The 23,079-nt window shown below is 36.5% G+C and overlaps 1 protein-coding gene across 1 annotated transcript; it reads right to left on the reverse strand.

Annotated features, from left to right (window-relative positions):
* Positions 1-1,541: 1,541 nt before the first annotated feature.
* heatr6 (HEAT repeat containing 6) lies at positions 1,542-21,892 on the reverse strand. The gene is made up of 20 exons (XM_059541922.1): positions 21,568-21,892; positions 19,774-19,881; positions 19,542-19,682; positions 19,343-19,458; positions 18,564-18,678; positions 17,736-17,837; positions 17,467-17,610; positions 17,112-17,359; positions 15,370-15,547; positions 15,073-15,279; positions 13,992-14,091; positions 13,544-13,902; positions 13,333-13,455; positions 10,674-10,763; positions 10,446-10,580; positions 10,243-10,365; positions 9,918-10,042; positions 9,737-9,833; positions 7,446-7,650; positions 1,542-2,598 (listed from the first exon to the last, which is right to left on the reverse strand). The coding sequence occupies exons 1-20, from the start codon at positions 21,859-21,861 to the stop codon at positions 1,973-1,975; spliced, it is 3,636 nt and encodes a 1,211-aa protein (XP_059397905.1). The 5' UTR covers positions 21,862-21,892; the 3' UTR covers positions 1,542-1,972.
* Between the last annotated feature and the right edge of the window lie 1,187 nt (positions 21,893-23,079).

Consider the following 23,079-nt stretch of genomic DNA (forward strand, 5'->3'; position numbering starts at 1 on the left):
CGAACATTTTCCGCTAACATTTGAAAACCAGAAAGAGTCCAGATACTCCTCGTCTATAAAGAGATGTAGTGGTAACCTTATGATTAATCTAATGGCTGCTAATACAAGTTACTGGTTCAGTACTAACAACGAATGACCAAGAAATGCAAGTTACTATAAGACCAATACTTCTCAATTATATGGGTATCATGTCCATAAAAGTTACCTCAGGGGACAGTAAGTTGCATAGGAAGAAAATTGTAAGGTTCACAATTGAGAGTAATCGTGATTCATTACTTTTAGAGAGTTTAACTAAGAGATTCCAGCTGATCCCAAATGCCGAATCCCAATCACAGTTTTAGACTTATTATAAAAAAAAAAAAAAAAAACAGGGAAACCCCAGCAAACTTGTTGTCTTGATAAATTTCATAACAGGAGATGCTGATGTGGTTCTTATGGAAGCCCATTTCCACCACTGAAAAAAACCAAAAACATTATTGCGACTTTTTATCTCACAATTCTGACTTTTTTCACACAATTGTGAGATATAAACTCGCAATTCTGACTTTTTTCACACAATTGTGAGATAAACTCGCAATTCTGACTTTTTTCACACAATTGTGAGAAATATACTCGTAATTCTGACTTTTTTTCCCTCTTAATTGCGTGATAAACTCACAATTGTGAGTTATAAAGACAGAATTGTGAGATATAAGTCACAATGGCAAGAAAACAATTTACTTTTTTTTTCCTCGCAAATGCAAGTTTATATCTCACAATTCGGAGAAAAAAAGTCATAATTGCAAGAAAAAAGTTTGAATTGTGAGAAAGAAGTCATAATAAAAAGTCGCAGTTACCTTTTTTATCTTTTATTCATTGGCTGAAGCGGTCTTTCATCGGTTCTAGCTAAACTGGAGTTAAAGAAAGTAAATTAATGTCAAAGTTGAATGTAAATTTAGTAGAAAAACTGTATTAAAACAATTTGAAAATTTGCTACAGAATAAACAAGTATAATTTAAAAATGTCTAATGAATAAAATAATGAATAAAAATGTCTGAAATGTTCTTACAGTATGTTGCAAAATTATTGTCTGCATTAGTCTAATGTAGTCATAACAGTCTGTATTTAAATATTTTTTTAGCTTCAAAGACTTTTAGTATAACAAAAATGAAAACAAACAAAAACCACCCACAATAAAAAAAATTAAGTAACTTGTTTACTACTTTAGTAACACATGCTCACCAAGTGTGTGTGCATGACTCCTTCTGCAGTTAATATTTCATATCAAGTTTTAACTCAGAACTAAAAAAGTAAACACTTCATTATACAAATAAGAAGGTTTTTTATTTGTCTATAATCTGCAATTGTGTTTTTATTTGTGTCAAATCACTCAAATTGATATTGGTTTCAAAGGAACAGCTCACCCAAAAATGTAAGTTTGTTGAAAATACTCACCCTTAGGCCATCCGAGACGCAAATTAATTAGTTTCTTCTTCGTAACAGATTTGGAGAAATTAAGTTTTTTTTTACTGTGAGAGGACAAAAGGGGATGGATCTTTTCCCTGGATGAAGAGTTGATATGGATTATGGACTCATTTTGTCCAGAAGCAACAGTTTAAAGATAAAAATGACTTAGACTTTTCACTTCACAAGACATTATTTGATGGATGGGAGTGGAATATTGTAACGCTTTCATCAGCTGTTTGAACTCTCACCCATTCAGAGCACAGCAAGTACTCTCTCAAAGAAAGTAAATTTTTCAAAACCTGTTTCGATGAAAAACAAACTCCTCTACATCTTGAATGGCCTGAAGGGGAGTACATTTTCATATTTTGGGTAAACTATTCCTTTAAAGGTACAACTCGAGGCTCACAGGAATTTCTTTGATACTTTGACATATATTTTAATATATACATTTTTAATAAAATCTAAAAGGCAGTTTAGACCTCAGACAGTCATGCCACATGGCTTCATCACAGATGTATTTTCACTTTCACTGTGGTAATTTGCTGAGCAGAAGGGAGAAATCTTTGCTGTCCGATTCTTTCACCTCCTCAAAGTTCCTCATAACATCCTCGAGGAAATTCACCACAGTCTTCAGATCCTCACTGCTGTCCAACACGGCCTCTTCCAGTTGTCCCTTCAGCCTGGTCAGCGTCTCGTTGAGCACCATCAAACCATCTTCAGGCACCGCATGATCCCCAGCCTCCTCCCCTGCAGCACCATCAACCCCAGCAGCCAAAGTTACACCCTTATTGCTAAGGTAGTGAACCATGAAGCCCTGTAGTACTGGCCTGGACTGGTCACTCAGTGATGACTTCAGCGCTGGAAGGTCATTAGGCTGGCATAAAGAGAGAAGGTGCAGGAGAGCATGGCAGAGCTGTGAGCGTAAGCTAGCACAGTAACGATATTCAAGGAAGTCCTCCATTTCTTCGCTGTGTTCAAGGGCCTGAGCCAAAGCTTGCCACACTTCAGCGAATTGTTGAGCATCACCATAGCGATCTCGCGTTGATGGAACAGAAAGTGCAGCAGCAGATTTGATGCGTACTTTGAAGTTCTTGCAGGATGTGACAACGTAGGACAGGGCAGAGTAGGCTTCCTTGGACCACACAGCAGAACCTGCAAGTGAAATGGTGCGTTTTAAGAGGTTCACGCCATGGATTCCCGGAATTATGACATCCCAACTTTAAAATTGTTTTTAAAAAAATTTTCGTTCTTGAGTTCTTTGGAGAACTCGTAATTACAACTTGTAAACTCTGAATTTTTCTAAAAGCTTTGACTTTGTTTAACCACTGTTTGAATTTTAAATAATGCGCAAAATTCGAAATAATCACATAAAAAAATAAAAAAATAAATAAAAAAAACTGCACCATAAAGCACCATTTCCATCCAGCGAAACAATGAGAACAAAATCACTTGCTGATAAACTGGTGCTAAATGTCACAAATAAAAAGGTAATTTGCTGTAGTAGAAGCCACAGTGGGTCTTTTTTGTTTACAATGCCGGTGCTGGTCATATAATTAGAATATCATAAAAAATGTGATTTATTTTACTAATTCCATTCAAAAAGTGAAACTTGTATATTATATTCATTCATTACATACAGACTGATATATTTCAAATGTTTATTTCTTTTAATTTTTATGATTATAACAACTAAGAAAAATACCAAATTCAGTATCTCAGAAAATTTGAATATTGTGAAAAGGTTCAATATTGAAGACACCTGGTGCCATAGTCTAATCAGCCAATAAACTCAAAACACCTGCAAAGCCTTTAAATGGTCTCTCAGTCTAGTTCTGTAAGCTACACGATCATGGGGAAGACTGCTGACTTGACAGTTGTCCAAAAGACGACCATTGACACCTTGCACAAGGAGGGCAAGACACAAAAGTTCATTGCAAAAGAGGCTGGCTGTTCACAGAGCTCTGTGTCCAAGCACATTAATAGAGAGGCGAAGGGAAGGAAAAGATGTGGTAGAAAAAAAGTGTACAAGCAATAGGGATAACCGCACCCTGGAGAGGATTGTGAAACAAAACCCATTCAAAAATGTGGGGGAGATTCACAAAGAGTGGACTGCAGCTGGAGTCAGTGCTTCAAGAACCACTACGCACAGACGTATGCAAGACATGGGTTTCAGCTGTCGGATTCCTTGTGTCAAGCCATTCTTGAACAACAGACAGCGTCAGAAGCGTCTAAAGACAAAAAGGACTGGACTGCTGCTGAGTGGTCCAAAGTCATGTTCTCTGATGAAAGTACATTTTGCATTTCCTTTGGAAATCAGGGTCCCAGAGTCTGTGTTTTCTGAGGTCCAAGGTCAACGCAGCCGTATACCAGGAAGTTTTAGAGCACTTCATGCTTCCTGCTGCTGACCAACTTTACTTTTTCATTTTCCAAAAGGACTTGGCACCTACACACAGTGCCAAAGCTTCCAGTACCTGGTTTAAGGACCATGGTATCCCTGTTCTTAATTGGCCAGCAAACTCGCCTGACCCTAACCCCATTGAAAATCTATGTGGTATTGTGAAGAGGAAGATGCGATATGCCAGACCCAAGAATACAGAAGAGCTGAAGGCCACTATCAGAGCAACCTGGGCTCTCATAACACCTGAGCAGTGCCACAGACTGATCGACTCCATGCCACGCCGCATTGCTGCAGTAATTCAGGCAAAAGGAGCCCCAACTAAGTATTGAGTGCTGTACATGCTCATACTTTTCAGTTGGCCAAAATTTTTTAAAAACCTTTCTTTGTATTGGTCTTAAGTAATATTCAAATTTTCTGAGATACTGAATTTGGAATTTTCCTTAGTTGTCAGTTATAATCATCAAAATTAAAAGAAATAAACATTTGAAATATATCAGTCTGTGTGTAATGAATGAATATAATATACAAGTTTCACTTTTTGATGATATTGTAATTACAAAAGAGCACGCAGATGAAATACCATAAACAGGTCATGTTATCTTGTTTTAGGAGGTGGATGCCTGCTGTTTGGGAATGCAGTTGTGTGAAGACAGTTCTGGGAGGATTACACCTAAATAATTATACAAAATCACTTAGAGAACAGATTTGGGTTCTGGCATTTCAGAATAACCAAAACAACATTTCAGATACTGTTTAATGAGATCAGTCTGCTGGTTAGTCCAGTTACCCGGTTAGTCGTCCCGCCATGCAAAGTCACATGACATCACATTTTATGATATGCATCAAGGAATTTTTTTGGTAAATGTGTTCCCATTGTAGTTTATACACGTTTTCATATCCGATGAAAAGTGATTTATCCAGTTGAGTGGATGAGGTTTTTTATGCACATTTTTAGAATTTATGTGCTTCTTGATGTTTTGTTTTTTTATACCACATCCCAAAATGCGCATAAAAATAGGTGGATGAAAACACAGCTACTGACATGCATTATTATGGTAATTATGACAATGTTATATGGTCATGTACTTGGCCAAATAAACCCACCTTTTAAAATCTATGATATTCTGATCTCTAGATGGTGGCAAACAAGGGCTAATGTAAACTTTAGTTTTGACAAATGCTTAACGCATACATACAGCCAAAATCAGCCGAAGCCTTTCAAAGTTCACTCTATTTGATAGCGTGCATGAACACGGGCATTCGACATGTGCACTGGAAACATGAGATGTAACTATGCACCCTGAGCCCAGTGAAAATCGACAAAAAAATGTGATAATTCACGTTGGTTGAGATTTTAAATAAATCACGATACATTTGGGGGTGGAGGTTTATATGAAAATATCTTTGAGGGGAACTGACTGTCTTCAGGTAAGTTTAGACGGCATTTTCTTACCTTGTGACTGTATAATGCATATTAAAGTAGTGTTTACAGTGGCAACCAAATATAAGCGCCACCTGCTGTCAGACAATGAATTTACATTCTTGCGTTCAAAATGATAAAATCTAATTTAAATAAAAAAAACCTGCTCATGCTGTATGTAAGCAGCATCTTTGTTCAGATCACGATTCAAATGCAGTGTTTACCTCTAATTTTAAAATATATATATTTTTTTATTTTTAAATTTAATTTAATTTTGAATCTCATTTAGTATTTAGCATTTTTTTCAGAATATCGTATTACAACATAAGTTGAGTAGATTGTTACAGCCCTACTAGAAAAACCCAGTGTCTGCGCTATCTTCTCAAGAAATTATTCACAATTTATTATTGTTCTTTAAAGGTTAACTAAACCCTAAACCAACTTTTTTAGTTAATGAATCTGTAAGAATGGGGCTTTATTAGTGCTGTTCATTGATTCGAGTAACTTTTTTGACATTTGAGTATAAAGTGTTTTAATTCTACAATATATGGTGTAAAAACGTCTGAGTGCTGCCCTCTTCGGGTTGAATGGTGGCTACTGCAGTTGATTCCTATTGATTAGATTAGATTAGATTCAACTTTATCGTCACTGCACATGTAAGGTACAAGGCAACGAAATGCAGTATTGGATGTTTGCGGTGGTACGTGACGTTAGCGGTGGCAGGTGACGTAAGCAGTTTCCAGCTCACCACGCCCCTTGGTATGAGCTACCACGCCCTTGGCAGTATAAAACCATTTTGTTCCGTCAAAATCACAGCGAGTGAAGAGCGTGAATTGCAAGTATTGAAAACGATCAGGAAAGAGTATTTTAGAATCTATTTAGCATAGCATTTATATCGTTATTTAGATGATTTAGTGTAGCCTATGTAGTTAATTAGCATAGTTGTTAGTGTAACATTAGTATTGTTAGAAGCATAGTTAGTTAGTAGCATAGTATTGCATCAGTTAGGATACCTTCAAGTTGGCGTAGATTTATCTGTATTTAGTACAGTGGTCAGGATGGTATGTAGGTGTAGTGTTGCTGGTTGCAATAGACTTGAAAATTAGGCGCCAGTGGTTGCATGCACTTGGCCTGGAAGACCGCGAGTTCCCGCCTAGAGCTGAAGTGTGCAAACTGCATTTTACGCGTGATTGTTTCTCCAACGCAATGGAGGTGGAAATGGGCTTCTCCACACAACTCGTACTGAAAAGCGACACAGTGCCGATCGCGGTGCGGGAGTTAAGACCGCAGTTTGAGCCCTGGCCCTGTGTCCACAGATACCTCGACGTCCTCCACTTCAGGTGAAGGTGAGGGAGAAAAGTCCTCTATTTCAAATGAACGCTCCATTGCAAAGCTACTTGCGTCACTACAGTCACTCTCCATTTTAGCGACTCTGACAGCAGCTGTCAATTCATCCGTCACTGCGGGTCTCAGGTTCACGCCCACCCGCTCAGCCCCGCACTCAGTTCGTCCCCTCTATCTCTGCTGTGATCTGCCCACTTTTCAAATATTGCCAGTGGGTGGATTCAGGCTCTGACCAGGGGTTTAGTTACACTTTAAACTAAAGTTGCATGTAAAGTTTCTTCTCCTATGTAGTTTTCTGACTGTGAAACAACAGCCCAGGTCCGTGTTGCCAACTTGTGGACAAACTAATTTTTCCAAAATGATTCAATGTGTAAGAAATCCAGGCTGAAGACATACTATGCTGTGGATGAAATTAAGGTCACACGCACTATATGTTTAGTTTGAAATGTTTGAAAAACTTTATACCACTTTAAACTTTTAGTATTTTTTTTTTTTTTAAATATCATCAAGTAAAAAGTAATAATTTTTTTCTTACACTCTGAATATACAGAAAATGCATGTTTGAATGTGTAAATATTTTTCACGATTAATTTTTTTAATACATTTATTAAATAATATCATTACTTTTTTAGACTTTGTTAAATATTAATAAGCAATGAAGCAACTGTGTTAAATAATTATATTTTTTAAAATAACAAAACATGTTTTTTTAAAGATCTTAATTTTATTTTATTTTTTTCCAACAAACGTTGTTTTTTTCTTTATTTTGACAGGACAGCTGCATTACCCTGATTTTTTTATTTAATTTTTAATTCAATTAATATAATGTTCACTCACCCAGAGGCAGGTTTTGATTTCTGAAGGCATTGCCCAGTGCATAGCAGGCGTTCCAGCGCACTTTCATGGTTGCATCTCCTCTAACGGTTTCTATCAGTGCCCTCATGGCCTCCTGCAGGGGCTGCTCAAACACAGGCTTTCCCAGGTGCACCGGCTGCAGGAAGTGAAGCAGATTCCCAAGTGCACGGACAGCGTTGCTCTTTACCTGCAACACAGGAATCCCTTATCAAGCTTGGAGTTCATTATCTCTTGATACATTATGAAAAGGCGGCTTTTGTTTCTGCCTTTAATGAGGATGCACCACTATTCAAATTCTGACCGATTAGCTGAACTATTTTAATGTTATGGCTAATAACACCTTGGATAGATGAACAAGAAACAGAAATGTGTTAATGATAATTATTAAAGGTCTATTTTCAAATGATGACTTAAATTTTTTCTTCATGCATGAATTTACACAGATTTACACATCTACTCTTAAAGGGAAAGTGTTATTACAGAAAACTAATTTTTCAAGAAATGGTGCTTAATAAAAGATTAAATCAGGTTTTTAAAGCATCTTGAATAGACAGTAATGTCCACAGTTAAATATCAAAAACAATGAATAATTATTATCCAGTAGGGGTGTAACGGTACGTGTATTCGTACCGGACCGTTTCGGTACAGGGCTTTCGGTATGGTGGACGTGTGTACCGAATGACCGAATGCAATATTTTGTATGCGGAACATAGGTACATTTTCGCGTTTCCAAATGAACATATTAAGAGGCGAAAGTCTCCGCGTTCAGCGCAAATCCCGCCCTGCAGCTGATTCTAAGGCCGGTGACACACTGGCTGCGTGGCGTGAGCATGGATTTCTGCTGCGTGTCAGTTGCTTGACGGCTGCTTCGCGTTTTCTGTGTCTTTACACACCAGAATCGTGCCTGACGCGGCGCTGGCGCGCTGCTGCTGCTGTAGGTGACATAGAGGGAGGCCGCCGATAGACTAGGATTTTGTCTTCACGACAACAATATCTATACTTCATGTTGAGCATAAATATAAAGCCTACTGATAAAGGACACCATCAACAGTATTGACGGCAAAATAGACTATGTTTGACAGGTGCAATATGCCAGCGTGTCACCGGCCTAAGGTTTTCAAAATGCATCACGCGAGTGTGAACATCACTACAACTAGGAAAAAAATGATTGTAATTCAAACGCAGCTCCCGTCGGCATTTAAACAGACCTTTGCTCTTAATTCCGATCGGTCCAACGCAATAACGAAATCTGAGCATGTCTAAAAACTGAGACTGTTCATGCTGCACTTTACACGTTGGAAAAGTTATATATATTTTTTTTAAATATGAGCAGGCCTACAAGCTGGGATTGGTAATGTTGCACTGTAATCATAGTTATTTATTTATTTATATTTTTCATTATATTTTATTATATGATATTGGTTTGAGACTGAGAGTATTTTATTTGGTGGAGAACTTTGCAGCAGTATATTATTTCTTATTCTTTTTTTATTTTATATATATTTTATTAAAAAGTATTTTTAAAAAAAGTGTAAACAAATTGTTAAAAAAAGTTTATAGTATTAAACAACCTGCAGTTTAATGTTTGCATTTCTTTCCCTTACTGTACCGAAAATGAACCGAACCGTGACTTTAAAACCGAGGTACATACCGAACCGTGATTTTTACGTACCGTTACACCCCTATTATCCAGTGTTAACTGATAATAATAATTACAATAAAAACACTTTAAGCTAAATATACACTACTAATGAAGAGTTGAATTAGGACTTAATAAATATTTTCTTGAAGGATGCATTCATTTACATTTAATAAAGACAGTTATAATGTCCAAAAAATATCTTATATAAATGCTGTTCATTTAAACTTTTTATTCACCAAGAACTGAAAAAATAAATAAATAAATAAATAAAATGTATCAAGTTTCCGAGCTGTAATGAAAATAAAAAATTTAAGTACATTAAATATGAATTTGTTTACTGGTAATATTTTGGCTTTGATGGGTGATGTGTTTTTGGATCTTATCTGTCCTTATAAAACATCTTTTTTTATCAAACAACTTATTCTCTCCAACAGTGGTTTGTATCAGGAATTCCTAGTCCGAAATCTCAAATGTTGCATAACTTAGCACAGTGAATAAACTTTTTTTTACAAGTTTTAAGGAGGAATACATTTTATTTAGCAGCTTTAAAAATCTTTTGAAGATGCTGTGAACACATCATGTAAAAGTACATGTAAAAGGCTTCTGGCAACAGTAAAAGAGAAATACCCACCCTGTCTTTGTCTCCTGAAGCTTTAGTGGCAGATCTCAGCATGTTCAGAAGCAGCATATCAGAGAACTCCTCCTGAAACTCCAACCCCACTGACTGCCTGAGGACGACAAATGAGCAAAGGAAAACCATCGGTATAACTAGATTAATGGAACAAACAGATGTGATCAATTGTCTTTCTCACATGTTGACAATGAGCGTGTCCGTGAGGTTGCCAAGTGACCAGGCTGCCTTTGCACGAACGTTGGGCGAGCGGTCATCCAGAGCAGTGAGGATGGCATTAGCCGTGTCTGCCACAAACATCACATCCTGGGGTTGTAAAAAAAAAAAAAAAAAAAAAAAAAGGGAGCAAACATAGTAAAGTTAAAATCAGTGTAGAGTACTTTTCTACGTGGATGAAGGTTCGTTTACTACTTTATATATATTCAATATATATAATATTCTTAATCTAATCTTTAATAGAAATGAAAAGTGAAGCTCTTTCATAATATAAGAAGGTTGACCTGTACCTCTCTCAGGCAGGGAAAGAGGATGTATACGCCTAGAGCTCTCACAGCTGCTGCCTTTACCAATGAGTTTTCGTTGTATGTCAGTCCCAGCAGTATTGTGATACACAGCACTTGCGTCTTATCCTGCAGACAGTGATATATATATATATATATATATATATTATGAATATAACGTGGAAACTCAAGATGTCAAACACGCTTACGGGCAGCTGGCTGAAAGCCTGTGGTAAGATGGAGGAGAGGGTGTCACATGCACTGGTCTGTAGGGTGGGATGCTGCTCGTTCTGTAAGGCACTGATCAGTGGAGCACCCAAGGTCTCTGACCAGAACTTGACCACCTGAAAATGGCAAAAGACCATCATTACATCAATATCATGATATTTGAATTTAGTTTTGTACCACATCACATACACCATTCATTTTGTTTTTACCTGACACACTGGCACACATTTGGCACTTGGAGTGGTGTTGGCATCAGCTCTGTACTGCTGGATAATGCCTGTTCCCAGTTCTTCCAGAAGCTTGTAAAATACACAGAAATTGTATTAAAAAAAAAGAAATGAATCAAAAACGACATTTAACAGGTAAAAAAATTAATTGGACATCAATTTGGCTATAGACAGAAACATTTTGATTTAACATTGCATACATAATACAGTTTTTCTCAGTCACTTTGGTGCATTTCTCAAATCAGAAATGAAATTCTCAAAACTACTTGTACAACCTCCACATCATCTAGTCATTTATGCACATCATAAAACCAGTTTCTCATTCTTTTGAACAAGTTGCGATTGCTTTTGTACATTCATGCAATTGATTAAGCACATTTATCTGCAGTTTCCTACATTATCAGTTACTAATGTCATGTTGCTCAAAACCCCTCTTTAGTCTTACCCCTCAAAACATCTAGTCTTTAGTTCATCGTATAAGTCATTAAATGCAAAATGGTTAATCTAGTTGTCATAAACTGCCAAGCACACTTTTTATTTTTATTTTTACACAATCTTGACTAATGAAGATAATGTAGATGATAAACCATTGATAAACCATTTCTCTGAAATAGCTCAAAGCTTCAGTTGGAAAGCTTATACTGTATAGACAGAGGACAACACAAATTTGTGCCCATATTTGTTTTTCCTTTTCTATATCACAATGACATTGTAAATGTTATTTATTTATTTATTTAGCCAGACCACTAGTAAAAGTGTTACTGGGAATTATATCCAGTCTCTTTCAATCAATATCCCACATGCAGTAATGTGTAAATGTGTACTTTTGAAATGGATAAATGGATATATAAGCATATGGCATACTGTTCAATACAGTAACTGTCATCCAAAACAGTTGCCATAGTTTACATCAGAACATCCCTCCAGAGTACACTGTTATATTGACAACATGACTAAACAATTTGAGTCTTATCTATAAACTATGACACAAGGACTTGTCATTCTGATGGCACTGACACGTTCATTGACACAGATATTTATTTTTGAGAGATGAACTAAGGATTTTGAGCAAGAGATTGGCTTTTGCAAGTAATCCATTGTGTTTTGCTATTTGTAAGAGTTGTTTTGAGAAATGCACTTACTGTTTTGCAAATCTCAAGGATGATTAGAGGAAAGTATCAAAGTGACTGAGGAAAACTGTAATATGTATCCGTTCAACTTGACAATTCATTCAGAAATTAATCAAGTGACTATCTTTATGAATTAGTCACTTAACCATTGGCTCACAAGAAAATTTGAGGTATCCTTCATACAGCACAAACAGTGCAGAATAAAACCCTGTTCACACCAAGAGGAATATTCGATGCAATAAACATTTCAATTTGAATGAACGGCTGTTACATTGTCTAAACAGAACTACAGACGTAGTTACTGATTTTCCATAAGCACCACCTGCTGTCTGAGAATGAGCATTTTTATTCGGCCCATCTGTAGTTTTTTATTCTCAGGTCTGAAAGACTACGGACGTCAGGCCATAGACTATAACTTTTTTCTTTTCTTTCTTATTTTGTCATGATAACGACTTATTTATCTTGTGATCTCTACATGAAAGTTGTTTTCTCATCATCAAGGCATAATATTTTCTCGTGATCTCGACATAATGAAAGTTGTTTTCGAAAAATTGCACAAATTATAGCGATCATGAAGAAGGTCCTTATTCTGTCCCAAACGTGTACAGTAAAGTTGATATACAGTATACAACACCCCATCAGTTATGGCGCTTTTCCACAGTGCGGTGCGACTTGGCTCAGATCGACTCGGTTTGTGTCTCCTGCAGTTTAGTAGCGCTTTAATGTGGGCGGGATTATTCAAACGTTCTTATTGTTATTTTGCCACTTGTACTGCCGCAACTCAAGGAAAAAACCGTTTTCATTCCGCATCGCCCCATTACACTCTCGCTGGATCTGCTCCTCTGCTATCAACGAAAGGAACAGCTTTACTTCCTCAACAGACAACGAAACAAACATTTTTGGGTTGTTAAAAAAGGTGCGCTCGTTTAAAATGAGCATTCTATACTTCGCTGGTAGTGCCAATTTAAATCTAGCGGTTCTGTTGTGTTAGTTTCGCAAGTTCAGAGACGCAGGTAGCGATGATTCTCTCCAACCAATCCATGATCAGCAGAGTTTACATGTCACGTTTTGGTAACGGTAAGGTTCACTTGGAACCTCAACTAAAAAAAGGAACCAGGTACTGTACCCGTGGAAAACCCCTCATAAGTGAACCATACCGAACTATACCGTGACGTACCATGAAGTGGAAAAGCGCCATTACATTCAGTTCTATAGTGCCACCTGTTGGCGCAGTTTTGTAACTTAAAGAACAATGTTCGTTATGTCGAGATCACACGGAAATAACTTACGTTGAGATCATGAGAAAATTAAGTCGTTATCATGACAAAACAAGAAAGAAAAATTCAGAATCCATGGCCTCTTAGTACTTCCACAGAAAGACACATTGCTTGGAAAAACCTGAATTTTCATTGCGAACATGCCTTAAAGTTTAGTGATTTGAACAAAATCCCATGTTTACCATAGCAAGCACCAATAAGACAGGAAATGACAAAGACATAAAGATCCAATACTTTAGCGCCATGAAGTTGCACAGAAGATTCTTGCTCTTTGAGACAGCGAGAACTGAGTTGCCCCAACTCCAACAGAGACGTCTGAACCAATGAGAAGTAACCCTTCACCAGATGTGCCAAAACCTGAAATAAACCACATATAAATAAATAAAGATAAACATTTCATGATGAGCAAATGCTGTGGCTGCATCTTCACAAACAGACCACTCACCTGCAGGGCTTCAAGTCGGACGGGTGAAGGTTCCAGCGACGCTCCACTAGACCCGCCGGCGTCACTATCAGAGTAGGGTTCCTCACGAGGCTGAGTGACCAGGCTCACGCACAGCTGCAACAGCCAGCACGGCCCCTCTGGACCCCCCTCAACTCCTCCTCCAGGAGACGAGGCCTCTCCGTCTCTCCGGGCGGGAAGTCTCCAGTTGTGAGAGAGCTCCTGTGGGGTGCTGATGCCGGGGGTGCTGAGGGTGGATGTGGATCCGGGCTGCTGGAGAAGGAGCTGGATCTCTGGGAGGGGGGCTTGTGTTGAGACTAATGCACCGAAGAGAGTGAGACTGGATACACGGACGTTCACATCTACCATGGGAGGAGGAGGCAGAATGGTGAATGTTCGACTTGGCTGATTTTTTTGTATCATTTTTTAATAATACCACTTGTAATAGTACCTCTGTGGCGCACATATGGACGAATCTGTTTCCACAGTGGGCTCAACAGGCCCGGTCTGAGACGATTATAGGGCACATTGGACACCAGGTGGGCAAGGCACTGAAAGACAAAACACAAATGGTGTTCACAAACTCATTGGACCAGATTTACAAACAGCTTGGACCAGTGCAAACCCTCTTTTGGTATTAAAAAAAAAACTACTGTCAGGATTTACTAAAGGCACACAGTGAAAAATTAGCCTTGAAAAGATGTGGACAGCTGACCTTATTGCAAATGCATTTGTAGGAGTTTGCCTATCAGATGCAAATCTATGGAAGGATAGTATTTAAATGAATCATGCAACATGATTTACAGTTTGCGAGAGTGAACTTGCTTCAATTCAAATTGCTTAGGTTACTTCTGAGAAAAGGTCTAGCTTTATTCTGAGGCCACTGCATGTGTTATTTATAATTGTATAAATTATACATTTATAGAAAGTTATTATTATAGATTATAGAAATAATTTAATTACAGAAATTATGGTATTAGTAATAGTATTTATTTTACTATGCTGTGCTTTTATTGTTAAATTTGGTTTTAATTGTAGTTTAACTAAGTAATATTATGATATTTTGTCATTTTTATTAGTTTTTGCTTATAATTTAGCAGCATGGCTATATTCATGATTTTATATATATATATATATATATATATATATATAAACATAAACAACATTAAAAAAAATCCAGTTGATCTTTTATTTAAAAATAATAATAATAATAATAGTAACTAAATCCACCAAAACATGCTTCAGAGGTTTTGGACTATGGCATTAAGGGCATAAAAGACGATCTTTGTTTTTGTTCTCCTGAAATGTTTCTATGCTGAAATATGAAATGTTTGTTTTAATTTTTGTTGTAGTTTTAGTAACTTCAGTTTATCACCAAAAGAGGCAATATTTTCAATATTTTTAGGTTTTATTTTATTCATCTAATATTTATATTTTATTTATTTATCCTTATTTCAGTAACAAAAAGTATTTTTAATAGTTTTAGTTGTAGTAAATGATAAGGACACTGGTGTGAGTGTGTGTTCTAATACCTTTAAGACCTGTGTGAGGGTTTGACAGGACGACTCCGCTACGAGTGCTAGCAGCAAGCAGCGGTGCAGCTCTCTGACACTGGAAGCTAACGTGGCCGAAAAGGGAGTGAAGGCCTGGCGGGGTGCACTGGTGTCTTCAGCGGTGGACAGGAACTGGCGAGAACCTTCGAGAAGAGCAGACAGAACCTGCAGAGAGCCTGCCCGTACCTAGGAACAAATGTGTTACCTCAAATGTCAAATAGGCCATATTTATCTCATGTCAGAAACTAAATGGCCAACAGTGGATGTGTGTTTCACCTTTGGGGAGGGGTCCTTTAGGGCAATGGTCAGGAGGGTAAGAGGAGGAGGGCCTCCAATCCCAGGAGCATCTGGAACGAAGGAAGACCAGTATCCATAGAGGATTCGTTTCTCAACACACTTGACCACAGCCAGGAAGCACTGCAGCGCACTCTGCCGCACACGTGCTTGATACAGCCTAGACAAGACAGTAGACAAAACAAACATTTACATTTAAAGCAAAGACAACAAAGTGCAATCATGTCTCATTAAAAAACAGAAAACTAGAGTAGCTAATTAACTTCTTATGCAACAGCCAAACATACTTAAATGGAAACACAAAATTACAATTCTGTCATTAATCACTTTCCCCCATGTCGATCCACACCAGTAAAAGCTTTGTTCGTCTTCGGAACACAATTCCAAAGATATTTTGGAAGAAAACCAGGAAGCTTGTGACTGTCCCATAGACTGCCAAGTAAATAACACTGTCAAGGTCCAGAACAGTATGAAAAGCACCGTCAGAATAGTCCATCTGCCAACAGTGGTTCAACCGTAACGTTCCTGGTTTCCTGGTTGTCATCCAAAATATCTTAAAGGTGCAATGTGTAATATTTACAATGATCTATTTACAGAAATGCAATATAATATACATACCTATGTTTTCAGAGGTGTATAGCCTCTCTAAAGGGAGGGGTGAGCGGGGAACTGAGCAATTGGTTGCAATCTGCAACCTTACCACTAGAAATGTACATTTAAATTGTGTTCCAAAGACAAATGAAGATTTTATGGGTTTGGAACGACATGGGGGTAAGTGATTACCGGTAATGACAAAATTTTCATTTTGGGGTGGAGTATCCCTTTTTTTTCAGCATTTAAACTGGATAATGATCAATAATAACAATCAACAACATTAATAATAACAATAATTATTATTATTGTTATTTATTGTACAATCAAGCATAGTCAAATAAAATATTCCAAATGAATAGGTTTATTTTTGTAATATAAGTATAATTACTATTTAATTATGATTAATATTACAGTTGTGCAAGAGAAATACAGCAATAGGACACTTAAGACATGCATATATATAAAACAACAATAGTAAATATTAATAATATTGATTATATTAATTACTAAAAATTAAAATATGCATTAATTAAACTACATTTTTAAATAAAATGATAATTTAGTGCACAAAATAAAATAGCATAACCATAAAAAATATTCGTAATACATAGGCTTTTGTTGCTCTAATATAATTACGATTTATCATATTCATATATTCATTCCTTCATTCGTTCATCATATAACGACAACTGCAGCTGTGTCAGAACAGAAACAGTATCAGTTACTGAACACTTATGCAAAAAGTGAATAACAGATATTTCATAATTATATTTCATAACTAATTATTAAACATTCATTAAAAAAATATGCAATAATTACTTATAATAATAATAATAATAATAATAATAATAATAATAAAAATGCATGTTTTTTATTGTACTGAAAACATTTAGTTAATCGTATCAAAGCAGAAATTAACCAAGTAAGCAAATAAGAAATCTGTTACTGGACACTTAAACAATCAAATAATAACCATTAGTCATGAAAGAAAAAGTTAATCTCTACATAAGATGTAAAAATACATCCATGCATATTTTTATATATAGATTTTTCTAGGTCATTTACCACCTGTAAGTGTTTTGTTTTGACCTAATAATGTAGGAAAGCTCTAATGATGTAGAGAGTCAAACCTAAGTTTAGTTTGCATTCCTCCCTCAGGGTCTGAGAATTCAGAGTCAGAGCTCCCTTTCTTCCAGGAAGGGTAGAGTTGTGGAGTCACTCCTGACGGAGACGTCACACTAACGGACTGCGAGCCGAGAGACCAACCACTCTGATCCACTCCACCTCCCCCAGTTTTAAGATCGTCATCATCATTCTTTCCCTCAGCTCCAGCTTTCTTCCCTTTCCCACGAGACTTGCGCTTCTTGTTCTGTTGGGACTAAAGCAGAATAATGCATAATACAATTATAGCCTTGATTTTAAAACATCCTTTATGCTTGAATTTCTAACACATGTGCACTTATATGAAACCTTTTGGCCACCTACCCCAGCCGTTTTTTTCTGTGAAGCGGAGTCCTGTGAAGGTTCAGGTTTTGCAGCGGGAACAGTCTCATACTGAGGGAGAGGAGCTGGGTACAACACCTGTGGCATTTCCACATTTATTCCCGGCAGCCCATAGAACATGAATCTCTGCCAAGGACACAATGAGACAATTATAAATTATTAGAATGCAATTCTATCAACTTCATTTTTTAACTGTATAACCAATCTGTAAATCTACAGCTATAAAAACAAGAACAGAACAGTATGGATACTTTGAGCAGAGCCAATAAGGTGCCCAGATCCTGGTTCGGTACGGCTTTCCATTTTCCACCATTGAGAAAATACTGCGTTCCCTTCAGAGCACTCTGTAATAACTGAAACGCAAGCAATGAGAAACTTTCACAGTACATAAAAGACAATGGGAATAACCAAGAGTTTGACAGTACTTCAGTGGTCTTAATTAAAAGGAACAGTACACCTAAAAAAGAAAATTTGCTGACAGAATGAGAGTCTAAAAAGCATCCACATGAAGTAATCCACATGAACCCATTCACTTCATGTGCATGTTAAATGTTAACGGATGGATTGAAGTCATATTGATTAGTTTCTGGATTATTGTGATGTTTTTAATCAGCTGTTCGGGCCCATTCACTGCAGAGGATTCATTGGTGAGCAAGTGAAGCAATGCTAAATTTCTCAAAATCTGTTTTGATGAAAAAAAAAACAAGCTCATCTACACATTGGATGGCCTGAGGGTGAATACGATTCCAAAAATGTTCATTTTTAGGTGAACGATGACTTCAAGGTGCGGTCACATTTACCGTTGCTATGAGAAAACTCATGGGTCATTTCAATAAGAATCTGTACGATTGGGAACTTGATTGGGAACACATGCGGGCGAAAAAGTTCCCCACGCAAATTTCACTCAAGTTGGTAATGCAAATTCACGCTGAGCAACAGAAAGTTACTTGGTTTGAAAACTGGGCTTTATACATTGCCACACCCATGACACCAGAAATTGGACATTGCCAAACTTTGGTTAACGTGACATCACCTTGACTAATGGTACTAGCATCGGTAGATAAACATGCAGTACTGACTGTACAGAAGACAATGTCCTCCACATCAGGTGGTTTGGGGGACTGTAGTGTCCGCAGGAGGATTCCATAGCATGCACCTTTATATGGCTCCTCTAAATACGGCTGACCAGGAACACTAATACACACACACACACACACACACACCAAAAACAGACATTTAACTCTAAAATGACATTCTCATCAAGGACAATCAAATTGTAATTACCGGTATCCTTCTAATTCTATAATAGATAAGTCCACAACAATATAGTAACAATAACGACACAGAGGAAAAATATCATTGGAATAACTTTTTTTTTTCTATGTGAGCTTATAATAAATGGAACATTACAGCCCTGTGAAGTGGCCCAGCGCTGATATAGTTATATAGTTAACTTTTTTATATATGAACAGGCCATAACACTGCTAAATAGTTTCTTTGCTTTTAGAAATTGTAGTAATAGTCAAATCTTATAGCTAGCTGACAACAATTATAAGGTACTGATGCGGGAAATATTTGGTGCGCTACAAGACACATGATAAATAAAAAGAATAAATGTTCTAAAATCTCCTCAAAACATATTTTGATTTCCTCAGGCTGAATAGAAAAAATGATGCCCCTCATACATTATGAAACTTTCTGTGAAATCTTGTTAAATGCAAAATCTGCAGACTGACTCAAATCAGGGCATAGATCTGGGCAAAAGTTGTATAGTGTATTTCAGGCTTTAGTTTAAATAGATATTAAACAGCAGGCATTTATGAAGACTTGATTCATGACATGACTGGACATGGCTCACCTGAGACATAGATTAGCTAAGCAATGCACAGCAGAACGCCGCAGCTCTATGTCAGGCTGGCTGGGGTCACCGTAGTTTACCAGAACACCCTTCAGTCCAAGGAGCTCTGGAAGGTGCTGCATGGCCAGGATTCAAAATGAAGAGGATTAGATTATAAAGAGCATAAAAAAGTGGGAGTTGCCAGATCTGTGATTCTTACTCTGTGACACCTGGATCCATTGCCATATACAAGTGATGAGAGGGCAAGCAACACTTCCGGGTGAGTCCATGAACTGCATGTGTGCAGAGCACGTGTGCAGTATGACACCAAAACATCCAGCGTATGCTCATCCACTATCACCTGGAAGTAGTAAAGAAATAAATATTTAAAAAATGATGCCTCTTGATAAGAAGCCACATGGATATTCAATATATGGCCACAGTGTATCTACCTGTAGCTGGTTTAGAAGTTGATGAATCAGTTGGCTCAGTTTGATGATAAGATGCTCTTGGCTGAGAGGAACCAGACGGCTTGCATGCATAAGCATCTCACACACAACCTATGAAAGATGAAAGGTGCTCAAACCCATATTAGATGACCACTACCACTGAATTATGCTCACTCACAGCATTTTCTACATTTTTGAGATTACTGGAAATTGTACAAATGGTTACATTTTCTATACATGTTTATTAATTAATTTATTATTATTAGTTTCTATTAAGATAAAAAAAAATTGGTGCATATGTATATATATATATATGTGTGTGTGTATGGGTGTGGGGGGGGGGGGCTGTACGTTGCATGAACGTGTACAGTTATTAAGTTTATTAAATGTTTTTAAAAGAAGTCTCATGTTCACCAAGGCTGCAATACTTATTTAATCAAAAATTCAGTAATACAGTAAAAACAAAACATGTCTTAATCATATCAAGATTGAAATCCGTTTTTGCTGCTTAATATTTTTGTGCAAACCATAATACACTACCATTCAAAACTTTTATGTAAGATAAAAAAAAATTAATAAAAAAACTTTTATTTAGTAAGGACACATTAAATTAATCTAAAGTGGCAGTAATGATATTTAAAATGTTGCAAAAGATTTATCTTATGAATGAGTGCTGTTCATGTAACTTCCTATACATCAAAGAATCCCAAAAAGAAAATGAATCCGCAAAAAAAAAAAAAAATTAATTAAATAAAAAGGAAACAGCAAAAACTATTTTCAACACTGATAATAACAAGAACCTGTTTTAAAAAGGAGCACCAAATCAGCATATTTGAATTATTACTAAAAGATCATGTGACAGTGAAGCCTGGAGTAAATTTATTTATATAAATATAAAAATCACAATATTACTGTTTTTATTGTATTTTTTTTAACGCAGCCTCAGTGACCCTAAAATACCTCTTTCAGAAACATTTCAGAAGTTTGATAATGCTCATCTTTCGACAGGTAGTGTACATAAGTGCATTTGAGATTTCTTAGATCAGTCTTAACATTTAATTTATTTGTATTCGAAGTTGTATATTTCTGTAACTTAGTTATTCAAGTTTTGCTGATTTCTAACGTGCATGTTTCGGTCTTATTTGGCCTCGTTTGTTGTAAAGTGATACATTTTGGAATAATAATAAATAGTTAGTGACATGTCTAACTATTAAAACACATCTCTTCCATCTTTATTTGACCCTCTAACTTTAGCACTCACTATTCTAATTCTATTCTTAAAAAAAATCTAACTACCTTTCTAATCTTTTTGTATTCTATTTTCTTTTCATTTATTATGCAATTGTATGTGTGTATGTGTGTGTGTGTGTATGTGTAAAGATCTCTAACACTAGCTTGCTCTATTCTTTTTTTATTCTATCTGTTTTCTTTTTAATTATTATATTATTTAAAAGCCCTTGCTATGTGTACTGAGTTAACCTGAGACTTGTTATAGCACTTATATATCATTGCTCTTTTTGTTGTTTTTGATTGCTTCCACTGTCCTCATCTGTAAGTCGCTTTGGATAAAAGCGTCTGCTAATTGAATAAATGTACAAATTTAAATGTACAAAATGTAAATGTCCAAATGTCTGAGTAGTGTGGTTGGGCATCATAGACGCGCTGGATCACTAGATTCAGCAGATATTCAGATATCCGTGTTGTCTAGGTAGGGGACCTAACTTACTAGGGCTCGGGAGACTGAGGGCTTGTCTGAACCTGACAGCTTTAAGGGAAAGAGCATAGATCTGATCATACCTCTGGGTGTATGTTGTCGTGGTTGAGGCTGTTGTAGTTTTCTGAGATGAGCTGGTCGAACAGTGAGTTGAGCTCAGTTTTCAGAGTCGCGCTGTCCGTCTCTCTCAAGGACCGGAGTTTATTAAAGCAGCGACTGATCTGATCCTGCGCCTGCGCGGAAGCGTCGAGCTCATGCTGCGCCTTTGATGAAGGCACGAACCTTGGTGTATCGGTTGAGGCGGACTGAACTCCTTGTGTGTTGCGACTGGAAGGGAAACTTAAGCTCGACTCAAAAAACGTTGCCTTACCGGCCATGTTTACAGGGTCAAAATAGCGACTTTACTATGGTAACCAGGAACTACGTCCGAGGTCAACCGGAAATGGGAGTTCTTAAATTAAAACTATTTTATTTTAGTCATTTTTTGAGCGGTTATTGCAAATGAGTTCGTAATCAACCCACTAAATGTGGTTGGTGATTACGAACTCATTTGATACTGTGTTTTTCAGACTAAAATCCTTATTATTATTATAAAACAATTATATATTTTCAATAACCAATTTATCCATATAATAAATTATACATTTTTACAATATATATAAATGCAGGTAAGTCTAAATTATTGCGCACATAAGCATTTCGAAACGTTCGAAAGCATTTCTAAAGCTACGAAAACGTTTAATGTCATATTTTATAAATCCAATAAATAAATCCAAAGCGTGAACGCTTTGACTGTGTTCACAAATGTTGTGTTAATATATCTGTAAACCGTGCTTCAGAATTTAGCACATCTCAAGACCATGCAAATAAAAATAAGTTACCAAACACTGATGATAGCTGTTATGTCATCATTATGTCCAGTGTGTTGATTCTGGAAGTCTGGACAAACATTAAATAAAATCTGAAACACTTTGGGCTTGTAATGTCATTGTTGTTTTCATGTTTATTAATGTCTGTTCATATAATTTAGGGAACCGTTTTTGTCAGCCAAACCCCGTGAAATAAATATTTAACTGAAATATCTCTGAGGAAGGTAATATTTCAATAATTTAACAACACATTCTCCTGTTTACAGTTCTCTGATGTCAGTTAATGATTACATTAGGTATAAAGCGTTCAAGTATTTAAATTAGTTTAATTTTACATTTTTTATGATTTGAATATTAGCTTTTTATCCACTCACAAACTCACTCAATTTCTTACATTTAAACCCAGTTAGGGAAACCCTGGTGTCATGTAACGTTTAATGCATTTTATTATACCTTGATAGCAAAAGATGTAATATATTTTTTATTTCTTTACTTTTTTAAATGTTTTGCCATTCTGACTTTTGTGGTTTATTTCCATATCTAACACATAGGACTTTTCTGTATTCCCCAAGATGTTTTCTAACCACACCAGAATAAAGAATGTAGATATTATACCCAGAGGAGACATGCCACACCTTTTAGGGTTTCTGTGCCAAAAATAAAAATTCTGCCTGAATTTGATAATCTGGGACAGGTCACTTTGTGCAACACTGCATTTTAAAACAT

Source organism: Carassius carassius, chromosome 47, assembly GCF_963082965.1.
Source record: "Carassius carassius chromosome 47, fCarCar2.1, whole genome shotgun sequence".
NCBI lineage: Eukaryota > Metazoa > Chordata > Actinopteri > Cypriniformes > Cyprinidae > Carassius > Carassius carassius.